The sequence below is a fragment of the Anopheles merus genome, chromosome 3R, assembly GCF_017562075.2.
Source record: "Anopheles merus strain MAF chromosome 3R, AmerM5.1, whole genome shotgun sequence".
Classification (NCBI taxonomy): Eukaryota; Metazoa; Arthropoda; class Insecta; order Diptera; family Culicidae; genus Anopheles; species Anopheles merus.
Window position 1 is genome coordinate 26,097,334 of NC_054084.1, and position 23,410 is coordinate 26,120,743.

Sequence of the window (23,410 nt, forward strand, 5' to 3'; positions counted from 1 at the left end):
AAGTGTAAATCTTTAATTTCTTGATATTTTACTCTCTATTATAGTAACTGTTCTAGTTCTCCGAGATATATTCTTCATTTCAGATCCGAATGTTCATCTTATTTCTTTTTCCATTTGTAGATTTGCCCGCCGTTCATGTAATATTCAGTTATTCTGATGATGTTAGGATAAGAATGGACCTTGAATCTAAACCTGGACCAAACCATTGCATTCTTTTGGATTCCAATGATGTTCACAGTCACTGGTCATGTCATCCGCAATACAATGCTGTTTCAATTTAATTTCAATTTAAGTTGTCGTATTTATTCTGTCTTTGGTACCAGTCCATATCTCTGTATCTGGCCATAGTTGTGGCAACTTTGCATATTATTGCAACGCATTGTAAAGTGCCGAAAGCTTTTAACCTTTTTGTGGGGTTCCGTACACACCTTTACGCTTCCGTGCCTATTGCAAAACTAATATCCGTTCCTTTATTAACACTAATACTACAAACTTATACTACCTACGCTAAGTAAGGATCATTACACTACTACCACGAAATCTTCAAGTTGAATTTGTACAGAATAAAATTAAGTTAGTCTTATCTCGCAACCTATCTCGTTCACATCTCTTTCCCCGTAAATTTTCTACAAATCGAAAGAACGCGCCAAATAGTCTATAATTGTCTGGATCTTGTTTTTAAACTGAATAAATTACTTTAATCCATTTAAACCAGTTTAAACCAGTATCCTTGCCTATTACAGTCCATACCTGAATAAGCTTTCCCCTGGAGCTACGCCCCGAGCTTTCCTGAAAGGCAGCCGCCAACTCCGGACTGATCGCACCGAGCTTTTGGTTGGGATAGCGCACATAGACCGGCACGTAGCCACCCTTTTTCGGGTAATCCTTGTACTTGTCTGGCCGAGCGTCTGCGTTCGGAAAAGGGAATTAAATGGATTAATTAAAAAACTCACAAACTTAAACAAACCATTTCTCCAACAACACAACAATGCAAAAAAACGCTATCGTAGATTTGTTTATTTCATTTTTTTTATTTTGGTCAGTTAGCTCCTCCATTCAACCATCCATTTTTGCTTTATTGGTATATGCTCGAACGATCGTTCCGATACGGACACGGCGTTCGAGGGTAGGGTTAAAAAAAGAGAGTGTGTTCATGCGTTTATAACGAAATAAATAACATTGGACGTTTGTGCATCGTTCGCACACAGAGGTAACTGTGCCGGGTTAGTTTTACTAAGAGCTGGAATATGGGTGGATTTCGTCTGCTGCCTCCATCTGCCTTCGAAAATGGCGTTTCCGTTTCTTAAACGGTAGGTTTGGGTGCTGGTGCCGCATGAGGCTTTACCGCTGAACCTGCCAGCAAGACCTTTTTGTGCTCATCCGACGCCGAGTGTGAGTCAACCAGGCTGGAGGAGTGGGCGACTCCTTGATCTGCCTGCAGTGCCTATTTAATTGAAGGATATATTAAAACAAGTGCACCGTTTTCTTATGGTTTATTGATATTTGCTCGAAGATACAATACCTGCGCTAGCTCAGCACGACTGATCCGTGCGACGGGCTCGCGGAATGCGGCTGCCAGCTCCGGATTGATATCGGCCAGCGGTTGATCACCGAGCCGGATGTAGACCGGGACGTAACCATCGCGTGGTTCCAGCACCTGATAGCGGGGTGCAGCATCTGCAGAAGTGTTTGGTATGGTTTGTTTTGTTGTAATAATGTTGTTGGTGTTGTGATCGCGATATTCAAGCTTGAAGATCACGCCCCCGTGAGTAACTTTGTACAGTGTATAATGCTAGTGAGTCATGCAGTGAGTGCTAGTGAGTGTGTGCGCATTTGTTAGTGGAAGTTGGATGATGTTGGGTGAGTAATGTGCTGTACAGAATGCTGCAAAGAACAGGTGAAGACAATATTTTCCACACACAAGAAGCTTGACCAGTCATCGCACCGAAAACCCAAACCCCCAAGATTGATTGATCGCTAGATGATGGATTGACGCTGCAGAATGCGAAAAAACGGCGGGCAAGATTTCACCATTCCAGCAGCGATGAGATCCGAACTCTAGCCTTTTTTCTTTCGCTCAGAATCAGCATCTTCCTACAAAGAATGTTATGCGCAGGAATGAAACTGCTCTAGCCAAGTCACCGACCGCCCGATCGTTCGCGGAGGCTCGCGGGCACTTTATTTGCACTAATGACGATAATGACGGCCATGGATAATGATGATGAAGAGCATGATTTCATAAACGTTAATGGCGGCCGTCGGTGGTCATTCGGACACTTTTAACGTGTACCGCGACAGCTTTCGTCGATGACGGTGACGGCGGTTTATTCTGCGCGAAGTCCGAACTCTGGCGCTGGTGGAATTGGAAACTGCTTCCCCAAGCAGTTGGACATGGTCGTAAAGAGGTTGGACTTTTTCCTCTTGCTTTGCTCTTCCAAATTCTCCAGCTCTTCCGCGCTCTTCACCGAACCGGGCGCGCGTAACGGTGGTTAAATTGTTGCAATTCTATTTAGCAGAGTCTCAATTTAATAACCATTGTTGCGGATCACTCAATTGCCGCTAAATGCTTTCGAGCGATCGTTTTGTTGCACCGTTAGGTTGCGCGAGCTCGTTGGTTGGTTGGTTGCCGTTTTGCTGTCTCGTTTGGCCCAGAAGGTTCAAAGGCGATGGTGCTTCGGCAGCATACCGGTCACGAGTTTCGTGCTTTGCGGTGAAGAAATTAATATCCGTGAGGCATTTTTATGACTTGTGCTGGGCGCGATCGTGCAGTTCAGTATGACTAAGTGCCATGTCGGTTTATTGAAGTTCAAATAGCTCTTTTAGCATAATTAAATTAAAAACGAGTTGCGCTGCTTTGGGAATATTTTCATTTCCTCACTCAAAACCGGACCTGATAGCAGGCATTAGCACTCCACTTCGGTTGATAAGTAGCAAAACTCGCTTCGCCATCAATCAATAGCCAAAGGGCGCAACACACGCAGTGCATGGAAATTATTGTCATTTGCAAAGCAAAAACCTACGCCCTTCCCGGACGGGTGTGTGCACCCTTTTCGTAAGGGTGGCCTTCGGCGGGTGGAGTCAACCGCGAGCTGGCACGAAACTCGTTTAGCTCCCACCACCCAACCTCCCAGCAGGTTCAGAACGTTCTAGCCACCGTTGTTGTAAGTTCGATCTCGTTTCCCTTTACCCAAACCAGCACCGATATATAGGCGGTCGTGTGTGATAAAGCGAACTAAAAATAATACGCAGCAGCAGCAGCTGCGGAAAACTAGTTTCTGTTTTGTGCGGCTGCCGTTCCTGCTGCGCAAAAGTGCAGCGTATTTGCATTAGATCTCCCCCCACGCTGTGTGGGCGGGTGACATTGATCACGCTGGGAGGGAAAATTCCCACCAGCACGATAAAGCTCACCTTACTTCCGAGTCGGTGTGTGCTGGGCAGGAAGTGTCGCTGCGTTTGCGAAGCAAACTGGATCACAAGTGTAAGTTATTCGTTGTATTCGGGTGGGTTGTGAGGTGTCTTGCCGCCAACCCATCGATGCACCTATCCCCCTGTGCATTTGATGAGAAAAGGGATATGGAGGAGGTGGAACAATAAAAATTGCCCATCCAACTGGTAATGGGTTGGAAATAAAAGCGGCCGAATGCACCGGTGGAATGCAACGGTGAGGCCATACAAACGGCACCGGTCAGCTGGAACCGGTTTACGCGCGCGTGTGTGTGTGTGTGCATCTGGTTGATCGAATTAACGAGCTGCGGCGCTGGTAGGTGATCACAGATTTTTATGCCGGCAATCGTGCGCCTTCTGCCCGAAACTGCTTGGAAACACGCACGGCGGATGCGGCTAAGGAAGGTTTTTAATTTTTTAAAGTCAGTGGGGAAAAGCTTGCAGGAAGTTCAAACATTCTGCACTAAACCGTTCGGTGGGAAGAGAAGAGGAACGACATTTTCATGTGGTTAAGAATGGGTGCAAATCGGAGTCGGCAAATCAGTGGCATTGCATATGCACAGCGTGCTGCATTAGACTTGGTACACTGAGCAAAAATTAAATTAAAAATGCAAAATACATTTAAACGGTTAGCATTATCACCTGCCATTAGGTGCCATTCAGAAATGAAATTCTGAATGAAACAAATGATACTGGTTGTAATACAAAACTGCAATATTGTTTATAAACTGCAGTAAAAAAACAAAATAGCAAAATATTCGTTTTTTAATTTTGATAAGCATTTGGTTTTGTTGCACAAATTAAAAGTGTGATAAATGAAATTTGATTTCTTCAAAGATTCTATATTATGCAGGAGTATTATAGTCAATCTGTTGCAATTTTACACTACTTTTATGTTGTGCATCGATAGATTGTACGAGAATATTATGTATTTTGGTATAAAAAAAGGTTCATGAAGCATGTCCGGAAACACTGCGAAACAATGCATTCTTAATACGTGCAAATAACCAGCATAACCTTTAAAATAACATTCAAATCTATATTCTCGTTCGGATTAAAAATGAACCTCTTCATTCTTGTAATATATCCAAAGATATGTTTTTTTTTCAATCATGCGATAAGCGATTCAGATGCATAAATAGTATCATATTGTTAGCAGCACGCTTTAGTTCCCACATTGGCACGACGGGTTGCCCTCAGATCCCATCTGCAGTCGGTTTCGTTTAGCTTGTCGCTAGTCTGAAGCTGAGCGCTTCCATACCAAAGCGCTTCTACCAAAGCTTCAGCTGATTGCCTTACGAAGGATAGCGTAATTGTCCGTCCCTTAGCGATATGCCAGTCGGGGCCAAATTAGGGTGCAAAATTTATTGCCATTTTCTCCTCATTAGAGCGCAAAAACCAGACTGCCACGCAACATGATGAGGCAGCGCTGTGCAGCGGGACCGAGCCGAACTGATAATCAAATCGACGACCCTAAGTGCTGATTGTATTAGAGGTGATTTTGCACAATTTGTAGTATAAAATAATTTGTTTCTAAAAGGGAATACCCTTTGAAGGAGTTTTATTCTCAAGTGCATTTGTGCCGCTTCTTACAGCGGATAGCGAATGTCTCTGGTAAGAATTCCCATTGAAGTTATCATCGTTCCGACCATCGCCTGTAGAAGGCTAAGCCATTGACCGGCCGTAGAACTTTCCCGGCAGAGTTTTGCGAAAGAGCTCTTGCTCGCTCGTTCGCTGATGCAGTCCACCCAACCCTTTAGCAAAGCCAACAGAATGCCCGTTCGTACCCCAAAAGGAAGACACGAAATGAAAGGAAAACAAGAAGCCACACTGGCCATCGGGGCCGGTTGCTAATTATTCCGTGCAGAAGTGTTCTACCGTGGCTCGAGTGCGGTCCCGCGAATGCACGGCCAATGTTTAGGTTTGCGTTTATTTTGCGTTTCGTTCTTTTTTTATTGAGCTTTCCGTTCCCCGTTTCCACCTTTTCATCCAACTTCTTACAGCTTTGCCGGATGCTGGGCAGAACCAAAAAGGAAGGAAGAGCTAAAGCAAAGGATGCCAACAATAAAATAAAAGGTGGCCAACAGCGCAGCAAAAAAAAAGAGTCTGCCGCTCCGAAACGGATGCGCGTGATGCAGAGAGCGAAACATCTTGGCAGCGTTCGTTGTTTTTATTATCATTTTGGCCCCTTGCTTCGTAAAGCTTTCGTGACCATGGCAACTGCGGCAACTTTTTTTTTGAGCAGGGAGGATGCTCTCCGGCGAGAATTCATGCGAAAAATAAGGTGAACGCCAACCCGCACAACGCAGAAGATGGTGGTCAGTGTTGGGAAGAAAATGAGCTTCCATCGCTTCTGGCCAGACCGGGATGGTTAATTATGGCTGAGCCCGCACGATGTGAGGATGTGAGGGTTAAAGGGGTTGAAGCGTTCTGTATGTCGTCTACACAAAGACCCAGCTTTGAAGCGCTGAAAATTCAGAGAGGGGAAAAGAAATTCACGCAAAACAAAACAATATTTTTGGTCTTTAACGTTTCATTCGGACAGGATGGGAATTTGAGGAGCCAAAACGAAGAAACAAAAATTAGCTAATCAATGGCTGCGCTAAATTGGCCATCAAATAAATCGCCAATGGTTTGCTTTCTAACTGTAACGTGTTTCGCGATAGCCCGCGGAAGATAAGCCGTTCTTTACGAGTTATGAAAATAAGAGGATTTAATTGACCGTTTAATATTTTTTATTTAAAAATTATGAGCAATAATATTCAAAGGTAATACATTGCTCTCTTCGAGCTTCTCACGACTAAAGGTGATCTCAATGGCAAAGATCTACCGTGATCGATATCGTGCCTGGAGCCATAAACGAACGACCTTGGAACGGCACAAGGCTGCTCCGGCCGGACCGGCAGGGACTGCCATATCGAAGCACAAATAAAAAAAAGGGCAAACTATCCTACGCCTCAACTGATTAGTGAGCGTATTAACTAGCTTGTATGACAGGAAATAAGGTGGACCTAGCCCCCAGCATTATTTAAGTGGTACGTGTGGTCGGTGTGTTGTTCCAGCTCCGCGTTCCAGCTCCGTTAAGGGTCACGTCACGAACTATGTTAGGGTTAAAGATTCATCAAAGATTCGATGTGGTACTGGTGGCTTGTAGTTTTTATTCTCCTCCGCCACCATAACGTAGGACATTGACATGAATCATCGGCGGATGTTCTGCCATTCATTCCGTCACTGTGAGATGACCTTGCCGGTGTCGATCGCGAGTACCCTCACCGGTCGGGCCTGGTTAATGGCATCATTTCTGCAGTAAATATACACGCATGCGGGTAGCCCCAAAACCGGTGCTATTTGATCGAAACGATGCTTTGGGAGGTAAGTAAACATCAAGCGAAAAAAAAAGAATGCTCACAACAAGTCTTTTCCGCGCGAATCAAACCGTGTAATGATGCAGTTACGTAGCAGAATTTAGACTTTACATTTCAAAGTGGTATTTAGAGCGTAATTACATTGATTTGAATGGGAAACTACCAATACAAAAAGACACAATTCTAATTCCTCACTCAATCAGAAACATAAAGAAACAAGGCCTTGCGAGTAACGTGTAGATACAATATCTATTACCCAAACAAGCTGCCAGTAAATCAAGCCCAAAGACTCAGATTAGAAGCTCAGTCGTCTTTGTTTGCAGTGATCTGCCAAAAAATAAAACATAAACCACCACAGGCTCCCTCGAAAACCCCTCATAACACATGTTTTACGGCCATTGCGTATGAGTTATTACCGTAACCTTCCGGTTGGCATCTCATCTATCATCATAACGTGTCTTGTGCCGGTGCCCCCGGTATACCATACACGGGGCGTTCGGTTATAGTTCAATAAATTTTAACTTCCTTGTTTGCGTTTTTTTTTGGCTGGCTAACATCATTAAAGAACTTGGTGAATTGATATCTTCCCTCCTCGGGTGTTCGTTTCATGCAGCTCTTTTGATCGCCCAAAAACACACACACACACGCGTATACTACACACAGAGGGGTTCCGTTAGCTTATTTCCATAAACATCATAAAAATAAAAGTCAATGACGGTGAATGAAGAAGGTGTGAACGATGGGTTGAAGAGAAGAATGAGGGAGAAATTTGCCCAGAATTTTGTAAACGCTTCTAAGTTAATAGAGCCCACAGCTGGTGCACATCCCGTGACGTCTCTGTGCGAAAGGGAGAAGAAGTCGTAACTTTTGCACAGCTCGTGGAACGCGGAAAGCTTGAGATGAAAATGTACACATGCAAAATGTTGGGAAAGAAGAAAGAATTGACAGGCTTTAAGAGACATGCAGAATTAAAGACAGACGATCGGATAGGATGACTAGAGACTGTAGATATATGTGAAGTAATAGAAGAACGGAAATTGTTTGCAGATGATAAAGATAAGTACACGGAACGGATTACACGATATGAGTTGACACTATTTACAAACTCACTTTACACTAGAGTACACTCACGGTAATGTATTTACAGATGAAAATGGAATAGAAGGACATGCGCATGCAAAACCAACGCTATCTAAGAGTAGCGTTTTACCGCGTCCTACAGAGAACTACCCGAGCACACTTGATCTGATTCTCAACACTTACCACCGGCGTGCATCATCAGCGCGGCGATCACCAAACAGCTCAGAATCATCCACTTCATCGTGTTGGTGTGGTTGGGGATTATGATTTTAGGTACCAAAACACACTGCTAGCTGTTGCTCACTCTTCCGCGATTCGGGGACACACTCTTTGCGGTGAACTTGATCACTGCACCACACGTGAACTGCAAGCAAGGTGAGAAAAAATGGGACAATGCAGCAGGAACTAACCAGATTCAAATAGACACAAGCACACACAAACACACCCTCACAAACACCCAATACACTCGCACAACAGTCCGTCCGGTAGGCAGGTTCGCGTGTAAATGATTGATCGCGACCAGATCGTACCAGTCTTTAAGCTTTCCAGACACAGGAGAGTGAGATCAAGTGACTGAGAGCAAGAGAGGGCGAGAGAGAGAGAGAGAGAGAGAGAGAGAGAGAGTGAGATCACACAAGTACGAGGGAGAGATCACGACGATCACATACAGCAATCCGGAATCTTATGGGGTCGGATCGATCGATCAAGTTGATCGCGATTCGATGTTGACTCAGCGAATCAGCAGCACCACCGGCGCACCGTTGTCGCCTCAGGCGAGATCACCAGCAAGATCTTTGAAGGTGGAGGCGAATTAGTTCTCCTCGCCAAAACCGCCTTCCCACTTGCTGACGGAAAGTGTTCACCGACTCTTTCCCCTCTTGTTGAAGATCTCACACACTGAGGTGCAAATTCACATTGCAATTTGAACCTTCTTTTATAAGATGTTCCCCCCGGGGGGATATTGTTTTGGAGAGCTGCAAACCTCCCCGGAGAGAATGACGACCGCGTGTAGACGTGGCCCCTTGGCTGACCGTATGCGAATAGTTTTTTTGGCGTTCTTTGCTTTCCCTTGTGTTGCAGATGTGTTCTTTCTCTCGCTGGCGGAGTAGCCGAGTTGCCTCTCGCCGTTTGGGGGCCGTTTGCAAGAGCAACAGTGAAAGGGTTTGGTTCAGAAGGTGTGTTTGTTGGGACCGGAGCGTAGCATCACGATGCGTAACTGTGGTTATTATGTGGGCTATTAAGACTGACAACAAACTGCTACTGCTGCTGCTGTTGCTGCTAACTGCGCGTCTTGTTTGGTTTCCACGCCGTTCTTAGCTCATTAGCGAATTGTGGCGTGTCGAGCATTTCGGGCTCAACCTAATCAGTGCGCTTTGAGCCACAGCAAGAAAGTCCAGTTAACCTAGATTTATGGGATAGTGGTGCTTATGTGTGTGTGTTTTTTTTGTTTGTTTTTGGCGAACACGCGTTCTATACCTCCTGGAGCGTCAAGTTACACGCGCACACAATTTGTCCGTATCTTCTCTTCCCCCACAAAGGGGCTTGTACGATGGACCCCGGGATGCCACTTGACAACCTGCTCGACCTGCTGACCAGTGAAAACAAACGAGCAACAAAAAAAAAGAGCCACTCCATGAGAGTTTACAGTTAAACGACAGCCGAATGGAAATGGATCAAAAGTGAAACACGACGCCGAAGCAACGGAGGTGGAAGAAATTGGATCGCTGCAGCAGGCCTGAGCGTGCCTGTTCCCCGTTCCGGTGGAAGAGGGCGAGCTTTCACGGGCCGGGGCAGCGGGGAAGGAAAGATTTGACACTCAGCTCTCATAACACTGGCCAGCAACGGGTAACGGGGCGGTCGCGTAAAACGGTGTGAAGAATTCATCCACCGAAGAAGGTACGGTCGCGCGCAGTACTGACCTACCAGAGACCTTTCGTTGGAGCTGCACCGGCTAAGCCGGGGCTTTGCAGCGGTTCTTTCTCCTGAGCGGTTCGGCATCCGCTCGGGCCAGCATTCCGATGCAGCCGAGCAAGGGAAGCGACGGCTCACGGGGAAGCGATTATTAAAATTGTTTGCATCGCCGTGCCGTGGCAGTACCGCGGGACTAATCGGTTTGGACATGCCTTTTTCGACTGGCCTCAGTCTACCGTCTGGCAATGTGGGAAATGCGACGTTGCTCTCTTGCAGCGCTGTAAGAGATCCGGGTAAGTGATCCAGTGTAATTGGCACCCCCTATTACGGGCGATTTAGCAGCCAGAAGTCAGATAACGGTAGGCCCATCCTCCAACGGTGAGTTCCATCTCTGGGGCGCGATGGACACATGGGGTCGTTTGATTTTATGTTTGTACACAACTTCACACAATGACAGCTGCAGACCTGTCAACTCAGGAGCGAAACGGTAGCGAGCTGCAATAAAAGTAAGCAAATGTTAGCAAATAAATTCAATTTGCTAGAGTGGACCTCGAACAGACAAGCCTTTGCTTCTGTACGGTGGTACGATAAGAGGCACCGGTTAATTGTTGTCTTTCCATTAGGTAGAAAGTGCTTTCTGCAGCACCTGATGCCCGCTGTGATGCGAGCAGTGACTGTTACATGGTAAAACATTCCTTACAAGCTACGGGAACACTCTCATCAACACATGGAGTGACGAATCGAGAAAGATTTGCAAGAATGCTCATCCATTTCGTCACTGCTTGGCATGTTACTTGCCGTTTGGAGCCGGCAGCGTGTGGTGCTCCATCAGCGTGGATAGATGAATTGCCATTACTTCCAATTATAGCTACATTTCATCTTCCCGAAGCAATGCCTAAGCCTAGAAAGTGGCCCGATGTGAGGCACCTTTTTTTTTTATTCTTAAGCATTCTTGCTTGTCGCCCGTCACCCAACAAACGCCGGCACGTCGTCGGTCCTTTGCTCAAATGGCAAATTAATAAATTACTCATATCGCACAAGATACGCTTCGCTCGGTACGGAGCTGTTGGCGGTTGTGTAATGCATATTACCGACACTGGCGTCGCTGTCAGCATCCCCCCCCCCCTGGAAGATGTGTCCCTCTAGGTACGATCCACGCCACGGCCTCACTTTATGTAGGCCATCTCCATGCGTACGGAAACAATTTGATAAACGGTGACATGTGGAATCATCTTCGAACCGTCGTCGCGAATCGTCGCGGTGAAAGGGGAACCGAAAGGTCACTCGGCAGGGAAGAACCGGTGTACATATCACCCACGAGGAAACAAATAGCAACAGCATGCACGGGAAACACCGAGGCAAGTGAACAGAACGAGCGAAACGAAACAAAAAAAAAAGGGAAAGAAGCCATTCTTCTAATGGACTTCGCACACCGCTCGAATATGAATATGAATATGAAGGCGAGAGGCGGTGTGCCCGCCCGAGGTCTCGATGGCGGGCGATGATGGGAATGCTGTACATAATGATGCTGTTGGTGACGGTGATGATAATGATTTGCATAATGGAAGGAAATCCACGCTTGTGACACGCTTGTTTTGCCCGGGGTACTGATACGCGGGACGGGACAGGAGGGAAGGAGGAAAGAATATCAGTAGATTCGCTCTCGTTCGCTCTAGCAAACTCCCCAACACCCAACGGCGGACGGATTATCCATCGTCACGTAGCTGCGGCCGGAATTGGGTTTGGAATTTTATTTTGAAGTCGTTTTTTTTACTGTTGTGTGTGTCTCTGTGGCACTATATTTCTTTCAAGGAAAAAAAGCCAGCCGGTGAACTTGAGGTGGAAGTTTTTGCTTCCTTTTTTCACGTCTCGACTTTGTGATTTGCAGTGTTGAAGTGAACATCGTTAGCGATACTTTACGGAAATGACTGTAAGGAGAGGTAAAGTGTCCTCGTCTAAAATGATCAAAAGTTGTATTCGTTAAAGAACAACAAAAACACGGATTACAGAGTACTAAACTTAAACTAAGGCCATAAAAGTAAGGACTATCATAATTTAGTCATGAAAGACAAGAGCGGATAATAAATCATCAACCACATAATAAACCACAATTGAGAGAGTCAATATGAAATAAAACATAAAGAAATTGAATAACAAGGTTGAGTCAGTATTTTTTTTAAAGCCAAAAAATATTTGAAATAATATTTTGTTTGGTTTTCTAAGAATTTATGAAAAAGTGAATTAAATTATTTTTATGTAATTTTCTTAATCTTCCGGGGCATTTTGCCTCACTTTCCTTTTTTATTTTGATGCCGTATGAAACGCATTTACCAATTAAATGAATCTTTCAGTGATGAAAAAATTCCATTCCTGCTACATTATTTCATTTACAATGCAAAAATAATGCTGCGTTATCCCGGTCACGGCACCAATCAAGTACGACTCCGAAAAATAGGTCAACCGAGCGGTTGTCTTCTTTATTGACTGTTCCCCGTCTTTTAATAATCACATAGCAACATTCTATTTGATATCAAAAGACCTTCAGCTTTCCGAAACTTCCTACCACATAAACAAAACCGACCACCAGGACCTCTGCCAAAATCCATGCCTTCCAGTTTCAATTTGCTCCGGGGTTGGAAACTTCCTAATCTTACCCATGAACTTACGAGCATTATCGTGCTTCCCTATCGTACGACTTAGAACTTGCCCGCTTGTAATGCTGCCACTACTGCAGTGGAATCATCCAGCTCACCAGCATGGCCTTCCAACCCATGGTGGCGTGCAGGGTGCAAGGACCGTGCCTCAGCTACTCGCGTCATACGCGAAAGGATCAAAGTGTGGATTGGTATTAAACTTTGCTCGCTTTACATGACATTATTGCACTCGGCTGCATCCGCGCAAACCACCACCTCGTGCTCGAGTTTCACGACACTGACGCCCAGGCCCAGGCGGTGATAGCATTCTTTACCGAAAGCCACCAAGCGACCGAGCGTGTTACGTAGGGGATTAGGAATGCAATTTAGTACCGTGCGGCACGGGCTCACAGGGGTAAACAGTTGCGTTTTATGTTCGATTCTCGGTTCGATCATTTGCTGTACAACGCGATGTTTGTTGGATCGCGACCGGTATCATGGCAGGCCGGTTGCGAATGCGAAAGCGTGTTGCTGTATGCGGTATGTTGTTTGTGCGCTGAACGGGTTAGATCTAATGCAGGCCTAGTGGTAGTGTAGTCGAGCCATTCAAGAGCACCCAGTTTCAGCTGCCCAGAGTTAAGGAGCAATAAGGAAGTGGGTGGGTAGGGCGTTTTGGGAACGCTTTGAAGACCGTGCTGCGGGGCTAGGATGAGAAAATACGAGGTAACGTTATGGTAATGCGATTAGCTTCCTTCGTTTCCTGCACAACGACGGTGGACTTAAGTTGTGAATTTATTCTCCCGAACAAAACGGGGCGATATCGGTATGGTGGAGAAGCAATGCACATGGTAAACGTTTAGCATTGGTGTTTACAGTTCATTTTGGGTGTATTGTGGTTTGTTTTGAAGCACCAGCGAAAAAAAGGATTGTCTATTACTATTATTATTATCTGTTTACATATGTTTTGTTGTTTATTTTGGTCTGCGTAATTTTAATAGAAAGACAGTTGGAAGAAAATGTCCAGATGAAGTTAATTTTAGAATCATTTAGAATTATTTTATTTATATTTTCTCTTCAGTATTCCTATCGGAATCTGAGCAATCATGTCAATATATCTTTAAGCTGTTGATAACCTTACTGCGATTCATTTATCGATTAATAAACATACTTTTGTGAGAAATACAAGTATTCGTGACAATGCTATAAATAATTAACATTATTTGCAGAGAAATATGGCATATGCATTTATTTACGCTGTTTTACTTTGATGAACGCCAGAATAAATGCTTTTCTCTTTGCTATAGTGTTTTAAATCTTTTTCTTAATAGTTTAAACATTATTACAGTAACCTTATCCTCGATGTACCTCTGAACATTGAATTTTAAAATAAAGATAGCAATCCAGTTTCAGACATTCACATGGATAAAAATGAGACATATGTTAACAGAAAATAGAACAAAAGATGTACTCAATCTAAGGGTATAACATACACTATACGCAGCGTAATCTAAAGAATGTAAATGAAACAACAATCGAGCAGAAAAGCATTTAATGCGCACTTTGAAAGCATCATCCATTCCGGTGTATTACTTACATCTTCACATACTTCGCAAAGCTGTTCTCACTCGGTTTTAGAACTTTTATCGCGTGCTTTTATGGCTTCGCACACATTCCGGGCGTACGTTAATATTAATGATGACGGAGTATAGGCGCACGTTACTACTGCGAAGCCGGCTAATCACGATGATAACTTCTTGCCGGCTCATGTCATGTCCCGTGCAACCTGATGAACAATAATAAAATATCCTTCCTCCCGCTCTTCCCGCCGGTATGTTTGCCCCTCAAGACAGATAACAAGCGCTGATAATAATAGCAGAAGCGCTGCCACTGTTCCGTATGTGTATGCTAACGCGCGGTTGCTTTTGAAGGACAAAATAAATACACCACACAGTACGCCAGAAGGCGACCGACATTCTCTTGGAGGCATTTGGTAAATGGAGCAGCATGGATAATACGCGATATTCTTGCCGGAATTACTGCAGCGCCGTTCCGTTTGCTCCGCCCAGCGCACACCAGGATCAAAAGGAATGGATGGCTCAAGTTTGCGCCTTTAATCTTCCGATGGTACAACAGCACGTGGTACAACAATGCGTTGATGTGACATCCGGTTGAATCGTTTCCTCATCGTTAAGAAGCCTCTAGTTGAATGCAGTCGTGGCTGCTTCTTCCGATTGATCAGTGTGTATGTGTATGTGTGTGTGGTTTTGCGTTCGGTGAATAAGGTTGTTTGTACTGGAGGGCCAACTCCAGTTGCTAACCAGAGATGTTTGACAGTATACCCGTACTGGGTTGCCCGGATGATGTCAGTGCGTAGAGCTACCAAAGGCTCCGTACGGTTTGTGTATTTGATACGACAAACCGAAAACCACGAGCAAATGTAATCGAATTCAAAATGGTTTCGATGCCGACGGGAACGATGGCTCTGCAGCCAAACACCAAACAACAACAACGGTACATCACACCGTTAGGACATAATGGAATTTGGGGGCAGAATTTCCATCCCAAGCAATAAGGGTTTGGAGCATTGATCGTCGTACCAAACGATACTGAACCGGGTCGGATTGGGGCATGGAATCAATTTGCACTCTGCACTGGTGTGGTTGAATCCGATGATTGGCTTTTGTGCGGGAAGCCGATTGGTTGATGTAGAATAAATTACACATCATTGATAAACTTGAACGCTTGGTAGCGGAATCAGCCCCGGAGGCTGTTATTGTTTGCTCATAACCGACCTCTTGCAGGACGCTAAATTGCTTAAACATGGTTGTGTGTAGTTGACAGTTTTTGTGAAAAGTGACCAACATTCATCTGCGAGAAAGCGAGCGTTTTGTCCACGTTTCAGCCACGCATTCTTGGCCGTTGAAATATTTCAATGTCCAGCGTGGCAGATTAGAGGGTGTGCATGTGCCCGCCTGATCCCAGGTGGAAGGATTTTCCTGAGAATTTCACCTCCAACCATGTCAAATGGTCTTACGGTTGATGAATGAGAATGTCAGGAAGCATCTTCCCCGGGAGACCTGGCTGACGAGGGGTTGAATCCTTCAACAAGCTCAATATCCATCACCCAGCAAAGCTTTGGTGTGTCTTGCGTCTGTCCAATTTCGTAAGCCGCAGGTCAAATGGAATAGTGTATCCAGAGCATGATACTCCAGCTAAGGGGCATTGGGAGCATTATGACCTCAAAAGAGGTTTTCTTTCATCAACGTGACGCTTTGGGGTTGAGCTTTTTTATATGTGCAAATATTCGTTTTTATTCTTAAGGGAGTTTCATAATAAAGTCTCTTATAATATTACATCAACCTCATGGAAAAGTTGCCATCAGTAGACTATACACCCTTTTGCCTCGCTTTCTCCTAATTTTACTGCTAGCATGTGTATGTGAGTGTTTTTGTTACGTTTTCACCTCAACTGTTTGTCCAATTCTTGCCACCGGAAAGACGATTGAAAGCAATGCTTCCGTTAGTTTGTTGTGCCGGAGGGCTTCTTATCTCTATCTCCAACCCTGCCTGTAATCTAATTTCCAAACCCATCGCGTTAAAACGACCACAGATAGCACACAGACTTTGCGGACGGGAGCAGCAGCATAACAGCGAAACGAAAAGATACGCGAGGTCAAATGTAATTAAAAGTAGCTTTCCAAGGATATTAGGATTGGTTTCCGGCCGCACTGGACTGGTGATAGTAAATGAGAGATAAATTTAATTTCCCACCCCGTCCAACAAATTCATCTCCAGCTAAATTTTCATCGGAATCATTACAGCTGGGGCAGACGGCCACAAATCATTCATCGAAAGCAGTTGTTTGCTCACAAGCCAATCGTGAAGATTGTTGTTTTTTTTGCTTTCGTGTAAGTTCCTCCACTCAACTTGGGATTGAAAATGGGTTGGTTGTGCTTTATGACTGTTGGAAATAAAACCGTGGAGTAGAAATTTTTCCTCTTCCAAGTATTAAAATTTCTATTAATCTCCCTGGACTGTTGCTTGCACTGAACTTTGATTGAGTTTTACAGCGCCAACGCGCTTTTGCTCGCTTTTTCTGACACGTTCCAACCAAGCGAGCCTTAACCGCTCTTTGCTGATAACTTTTCAAATATCCATTTCCAACATTTCGCCGGCTAGACGGCGAACGGCATCTTCCCGCCAGCCATCTCAATCGATCCCAATTCTCAAATCCCAAACACACTCATTCCCGATGCAAATGACAGAAAAATCTGTTTCACTTACGGCCGGTAGCGGGAGCGAAGTTTCCCATTTCGACGGCCAAGTTTGGCGGGCGATCTGCAAGCTGCAAGAAAAATGAAGCCCAAAACGAGCCATTTTCATCATTTTCCAACCACCATTTTGCCAGCAGCTAAACCCATCGGGCGATCCAATCAAAACCAAACTTTGCAACAATGGTTGGCTATTTTATTTTTCGTTTGTTTTTTCTTCGCCCCTCTTTCGCTGTTGTAGTCGTCTGCTTGATAGAGAGAAAATTGACATTTTCTTTTACGATCTCGTGTGCTGTCAAATCGTTGGAACGAATGTGTGATGTGAAGATTAGTTTTTTTCTTATGTCTTTCGTTTTTTTGTGCGTTCAGGAAAGTTTTCCAACGTGTGCGAGTGTGTTTGACTGGCTTAAGCGACAGACAGAAAAGTGAAAATGAAAAGAAAATCAGCAGAACCAGTGCTTGAGCAGCAGTTTGATAAATTTTGCATTTTTTCTTCTTCACGTTCGTTCCTCTTTAAGATCCACTTGGTGGGTGCTCAAGTGGATACTTTTAGTTGGACAGGTATTTGAGTCAGCAAAACAAAAAAAAAAAACCTCCATCCAATCTGGATGCGAATAGCGTCAATAACTTTTTGTTTTGGGCAGGATTTTACTGCTGAAAGAAAAATCGATCACTCTTCTCCAGAAAGTAGAAAACAAAAACGACAACAACCCGTAAAACAACAACTTTATCCTGCGAAGCTGTGAATCTGGGCACGCAGTTCGGTGAATAATCGCATCCCATCGTACGAAAGAGGATAAAGGAAGCCGCCTTCCAGAGGAAAATATGCCTCACAAATCTGCTTGATACAAGCGTCTGTAAGTAAGCTTTCCTCGGTATTATACCCTTGGCTGGTGCTGTAGACATGGTAACAACAGGAAAAGCAAACACACGCGCACGACCAGAAGCAGCGTCGTCCTTGCTGTGTGCTGCTTCCCGCGCACAAGCAGGAGAAAAAAGCAGGGCACGTGTAAATATGACTGGTAATATGCACAAAATAGGCAATCTACCTGCCGGTCCGTGTGTTTGTTGGAGGAGAAATAAACAAATTTCTCACCCGCTGCCTGTGGTTCCGTTCCACTCATCCAAAAAAACACAATCAAACCATGGGCGAGAAGATTGAATTTCATCCTGAGGATTCAATTTTATTGCTTCTTTTACGTTCGGTTGCTATTCAATAACAATATTCCACGGGCGCTCGTTGTGGTGTATTGTCGTGATTGTCCTGATAATGTACAAAACACACGAAACACACGTACCCCAGCCATCGCAGCATCTCTCTCTCTCTCTCTCTCTCTCTCTCTCTCTCTCTCTTCTTGTCGTCACGGTCCTTGTCGTTTAGTTGTGGGTGGAGGGAGGAGTGAAAAATCAATACATTGCTTTTGCCACCTTTTTCATCCAGCATTATCCCGTATCATCCCATTAATCAAGAGCAGTGTGGTGTATATTTATTGCCACCAATTCACGTTTACGTCTGTGTGTGAAGGAAGACATACAAAGATACACACACAAACGCGCGTGCATATTCGCTGATGGACTTTGATTGTTGTTTGTTAGGGATGGCATCATCCTTACGCTTAGTAGTTGTATCTTATCGGATAAGAGATACATTGGCGAGTGGTCGTTTTTCTGGGAACAGGGATGAGCAAATGTATCTTATTTGAAAGACATGGGTAATGTAATGAGATCTAAGGATATAATAAATTGTTTTAGGCAAGCTCTATGTTATATTAAAATACTAAATCAGGAGCCACTAGTTTCCTACAAAAAAAACTATTATTTAGATCGAGCGAGCTGACGACTGCCCCAAGGAACCGCTCCCAGAGTCTTTCTGAAAGCACGACACTGAGTATCTCATAATAAAATTAATGTTGTTCATCCCTGTCTTCGTTTCAGTCAAAGAATGGTTCAATAAACGGAGCTTTTATGGGCTTTTGGAGCGTTCTGATTTCAAGCTGGGATAGATACGTGATCAAGTGATTAGTCAGCGCCATGAAGCAATAGCAATAGTACTCATCGTACCGGACATTCCTCTTATCATGTTTATTGCACTACACATTATTTATGGAAATTATATCATTTCTTTCGAGCAAGATTATCGACGAAAGCATTAAATGGATACTACATAATGTCAAGAAGCAGCAATCGGAACCACCGACTCCCGTCATAAATCAGAACAGACAGGGATTTCATACGAAAGTGACACAAACATCACATCCGGACATTGATGCGGAAGTGCAGATAAATGAATCCCGCACCAGCATGGAAGGAAAAGATCCCACATCCCGGAGTATATTTGTCCTTCAAGTCTTTATCCTTTACCCATCCAGTGTAGCAGTGTGTGTGTATGTCACGATGACACACTTTCTTAGCAGCTCAAGGCACCAGGGCACCGAGCAACTCGGTGGTGGCGAAGTGAAAAGATTCAATTCGCTCGTTCATTCACTGCACGACCGAACCTCTACATATGTTTGACTGGTGTGTCTTAACGTGCCAGTGCTTGCCACATCCAGAGGCTGCTCGGCTGCTGGGGTTTATCCTTTTTCCCAGGAAAATGCGCCACAGATCTCGGTGTAAAACGGAATGGTAAATGGGAAAAACGGGATCTCCGTTCAAATCTTGCTGCCTGCTTCCGGTAGCCGTCACTTGAACCGCTCCTGCCGCAAAGTTTCTTTTCCTGTCTTGGGCACGCGTTGTCTTTAAGAGCATTTAGATGAGTGTTTTTCGCGTTCGCTCTCTCGCTTCCCATGCATCTCCCATGCGGTCCAGCGACACGGTTCAGCAACAGTTCAACAGTTCCATAAATCTTCATATCACACATTTCGACTTTAAGTTGGCACGTCACATACGAACGCGTGGGGCGAAGTTTGCAGAACCGATGGCGCACAGAAATGTGTCTGCTTGTGTGTGTGTGTGTGTCTGTGTGTGTATGTGTGCGTGAGGATTAGGAAATGGAAATTGATGTTTTAACTGAAAGAGCGCTCCGTTTGCTGCGGATCGGTCGGTTTATCTGGTCGTCGCGCCCGTACGTGAACCTTAAATAACACTTAACGGGCAAAGCGCTGCAAGCTTCCTTGAGGGCGAGAGTGTTTCCTCCCGGGAAGGATCATCGCGAGCTATAAATAGCAAATGCGGGGATTGCTTCGCTCCGAGCCAGTATCTATTAAAGATATTAAAAAAAAGCAGCGAGCGCACTGGTAAAGTGTGTCGGACGCTATCCTCGGTATCGATCGGTCGGTAGCGGGTGTAATATTTCTTTCATGGAAAATTAATTTGAACTCTCTACGCTTGCAGCAAGCAGTGCAGCAACTGTTCGTAATCCTAGCGTATGGGTGTACATGAGTACTGGGAAAGCAAGTATTGACTGAGAAAGATTTAGTATTTTAATATCGAGAATGCTGGATTAAAAGCCACTAGCTCGAGCTAATGTTTTCGTCACAAGGTCCTTGACGTATTTTTTTAGGTTCTTTGAGTTTAAAAGGCTCAATGAAACATTAAATTTTAGGATCCATCACTTTTAAATGTGGCATTTTACGATTTACTTTACTTACCTGAAAAAAACTGAAAAAAAAGTTAAATAATTTAACATAAGACTCAACTATTTGACGTTTGTTACTGTGCCACCCTCCTGTATAACAGTATGTTTAGAGTGTTGCCTATCTTTAGGGGCTTAAAGAAGGAATGAAGAGTTACAAAAAGGACCAAACAAGTGTTACATAGAAGCCCTTCATAGCATGTCGTAACATCATTAAACTGGAAAAAAGTGAATATAATGAAAAATAAATAAATAATACATAAAAAGATGAATATATTTCAAATAAAGTGCGAGAGTAACAAAATGAAATAAAGCAGAAACGGAACAAAATGTAATACATGATATAGAATTGTTCTACGATAACCATACGATAATTATAATAAAACGTTGTTTATTTCATATTCCTTAAATGGATGCCAATCGTTTGTTCTTCCTTAAATCGTTGTAAACCAATATCCATTGTGGAGAAACAATTCAGCTGTTTTCGCAAAGGAAGGACCAACGTTCCTTTCCACCCGACAGAAAAAGAAACAAACGGGCTACCGACAAAGCAAATAACTGTACATTGAAGAACAGAGAAAAGCAATACATCCAACAAACCGAGACCGTCTTGAACGAAATGATTTGCCGGAAGCAATTTAGTATCGTGGAATGGTTTCCCATCCCTTGCGCTTGCAATAAAACGATCTGTCCGGCGAAAGGGTGTCGAACGTTTCCGAAACCGGAAGCAACCGGTGCATTATCGTTCAATGCCGTGTCATGCTGCGTCTCGGGACGACGGTACCAGCAAGCCAAAGTCAGTTTGTCACAGTATATAAGAAACGAAGTAAAAAAAAATAGTACATTTACAAAAGAATCCACCACTGCTGCACAGCGTTGCCACTGATGGGGGAGTGATGGAACATTGCTGCAAGAGTGGACTAGAAAGGGAAATGGCGAAAACGGGAGAATGGTTATCGGAAAAATCCATCGCTTTACCGATCGTTTCCCAGCACTCCTGCAGGCGGGCCACGAGAGAGAGGGAGAGAGAACGAGCAATAAATCGTACCGAAACGAACGAATGTAGAATGAAAAATGTGACCCATTATTATGATTTCATTTTTCCCCTCCATCGTTTGCCGTAGGTCGTGTACAAGTGTGGCAAAGCACGCCCGCCGGTTTGGCTTAAAAGTGCACTCAATGCAAACGAAGTGAAGCCGACCACTGGAAACTGTAAAAGTAATATTTTAGCGTGTAATAATAATTCGTCCAACTTGTCTCCGGACTAACGGGTGGCTAACGAACGATGCAACGACAAATGATGAGAATTGAACGTTTCAATCAAATGTGCAGTGGTGGGGAAAAAAAGCTAGAAGCAGGGAAGTTTGAATTGATGGAGAACTGTTAGTAACTGGTCACCAGGTGGTCTTCGTTTGAAGTGTGTGAGCACTGCTAGTGAGAACGATAACGAATAGGAAAATTGGTATGCTTCGTTTACTGGTATGAATAGTTTAAGGATTACATTTGGATTTTATTTCATGTTTTAACAAAGCTTTGCGGCACAGAAAGGACACAAACGTGCTATTATCCGCAGTTAAATTCCGCGCAGTTAAAGTGTAAATCACCATTCAATTAATATGCTTGCCGTGCTCAGAAAAAAACAGCTGGAAAACGATCAAAGGCATGAAAAGGGATCATATTTATTTTTCTCTTTTGATGGCTACAGAAAAAAGGATTATATTTCATTTCGCATATAAATAAGAGGAAAAATAAATTCCCACTACCCGCTGACAGAGTGGCTTTACAACCGGTCTACAGGTAAGCTGCATTTTACCTTTTATTTATCTGATCGATTAAAATGCACCACACCAAATTGGTGCGAACAAATTATGGCCCACACCGTCGCAATTAAAAGCTTTGATTAAAATAAATTTATCCATTGAGTTCAAGGAACATGCCATCAATTTAAATATGTATCCTGTTTTGTCATCGTTTAACGAATTACCAAACATTACGCACATAATTAAGTGTTATTTAGCTTCAAAATCAACTCTTTATTATTAAATACTCTCTCTTTTTTCTTTCTCTTTCTCTCTCTGTCTCTCTCTCTCTCTCTCCCTCTCTCCATTTCAAATTCTTCTCAGCTTTCACACATAAAAACACACACGCAGAACGACATAAAACTAAACAATTAATAAAGGTAGCTTCGATCTGAATTGCACTAATCTCACTCACACATCACTAACACAGTAGATGATAAATAAAACATTTAAACACATTACATAAAACAATAAAAAACCGAGCACTGTACACAATACTTATCTACCAATCGCATCGCTCTGCCCAATACGCTCCCCTACAACACCGATACGCGTTTGATCACTAAATTCTCCGAACCATGCCGAGTTTGGTAAGAGCTTTTTAGACTACAATTTACCACCAATCGCTCAATTCTTGTCACGTTGTCCTAATTATTCATGCTATATACTGTTTAAACTCTTCTCGAGCGTCTATAACTGGTAACTCCGCACAAAGCACGGGATTGTCGCAACTGCTTTTGGACAACGGATCCGATTATGGAAAGGAGTTCGCATGCATGCTACTCGGTGCACCTCGGTGCGTCCAGCTGCGCCACCGTTACGTCCGTTCGTCAAAGTGGGAGTTTGTTCATTATAAATTATTGTTGTGTTTCGAAATAATCACACCGGTGTATCCGGCGCTCTGTTTTCTCTGCCTGCCCTAGGTTTAGTAGCTAATCGTCCAAATTAGTGTGCGAATGATTGTGCGCAGTTGGCAAACAACGCATTAAAAAAACGGGGCGGCATATGAAAGGGTCACGTGCGTGACAAGGGAAGCTGAAGTGTATTATAATCCATTCGCATCGAGCGCCTTTTGTTCATGTGTGCGGCGCAAGACTAGAATACGCGCTTACGATCGCGAGTGGGCGAATATTTAGCAGCGGATGATAATTTATGATAAAAAGCCGTAAAAACCGATTCATTTAAGCGCAAAATAATGTGAAACGTGGCCGCATAAACTGCTTACCGCGCCGTTGCAGTGGGTGGTACAATTTGCAATTTAACTAGCTCGCTGAACAGAACGGAATGCACGTCGCTGGTTTCAATCTGGCTCTCCCATTAACACGTGCCGATGC

General features: G+C 44.0%; 1 protein-coding gene across 1 annotated transcript; it reads right to left on the reverse strand.

Annotated features, from left to right (window-relative positions):
• Nucleotides 1–1,007: 1,007 nt before the first annotated feature.
• On the reverse strand, nucleotides 1,008–8,438 carry LOC121595393. The gene is made up of 4 exons (XM_041919330.1): nucleotides 8,335–8,438; nucleotides 8,073–8,253; nucleotides 1,523–1,677; nucleotides 1,008–1,444 (listed from the first exon to the last, which is right to left on the reverse strand). The coding sequence occupies exons 2-4, from the start codon at nucleotides 8,128–8,130 to the stop codon at nucleotides 1,304–1,306; spliced, it is 354 nt and encodes a 117-aa protein (XP_041775264.1). The 5' UTR covers nucleotides 8,131–8,253; nucleotides 8,335–8,438; the 3' UTR covers nucleotides 1,008–1,303.
• Between the last annotated feature and the right edge of the window lie 14,972 nt (nucleotides 8,439–23,410).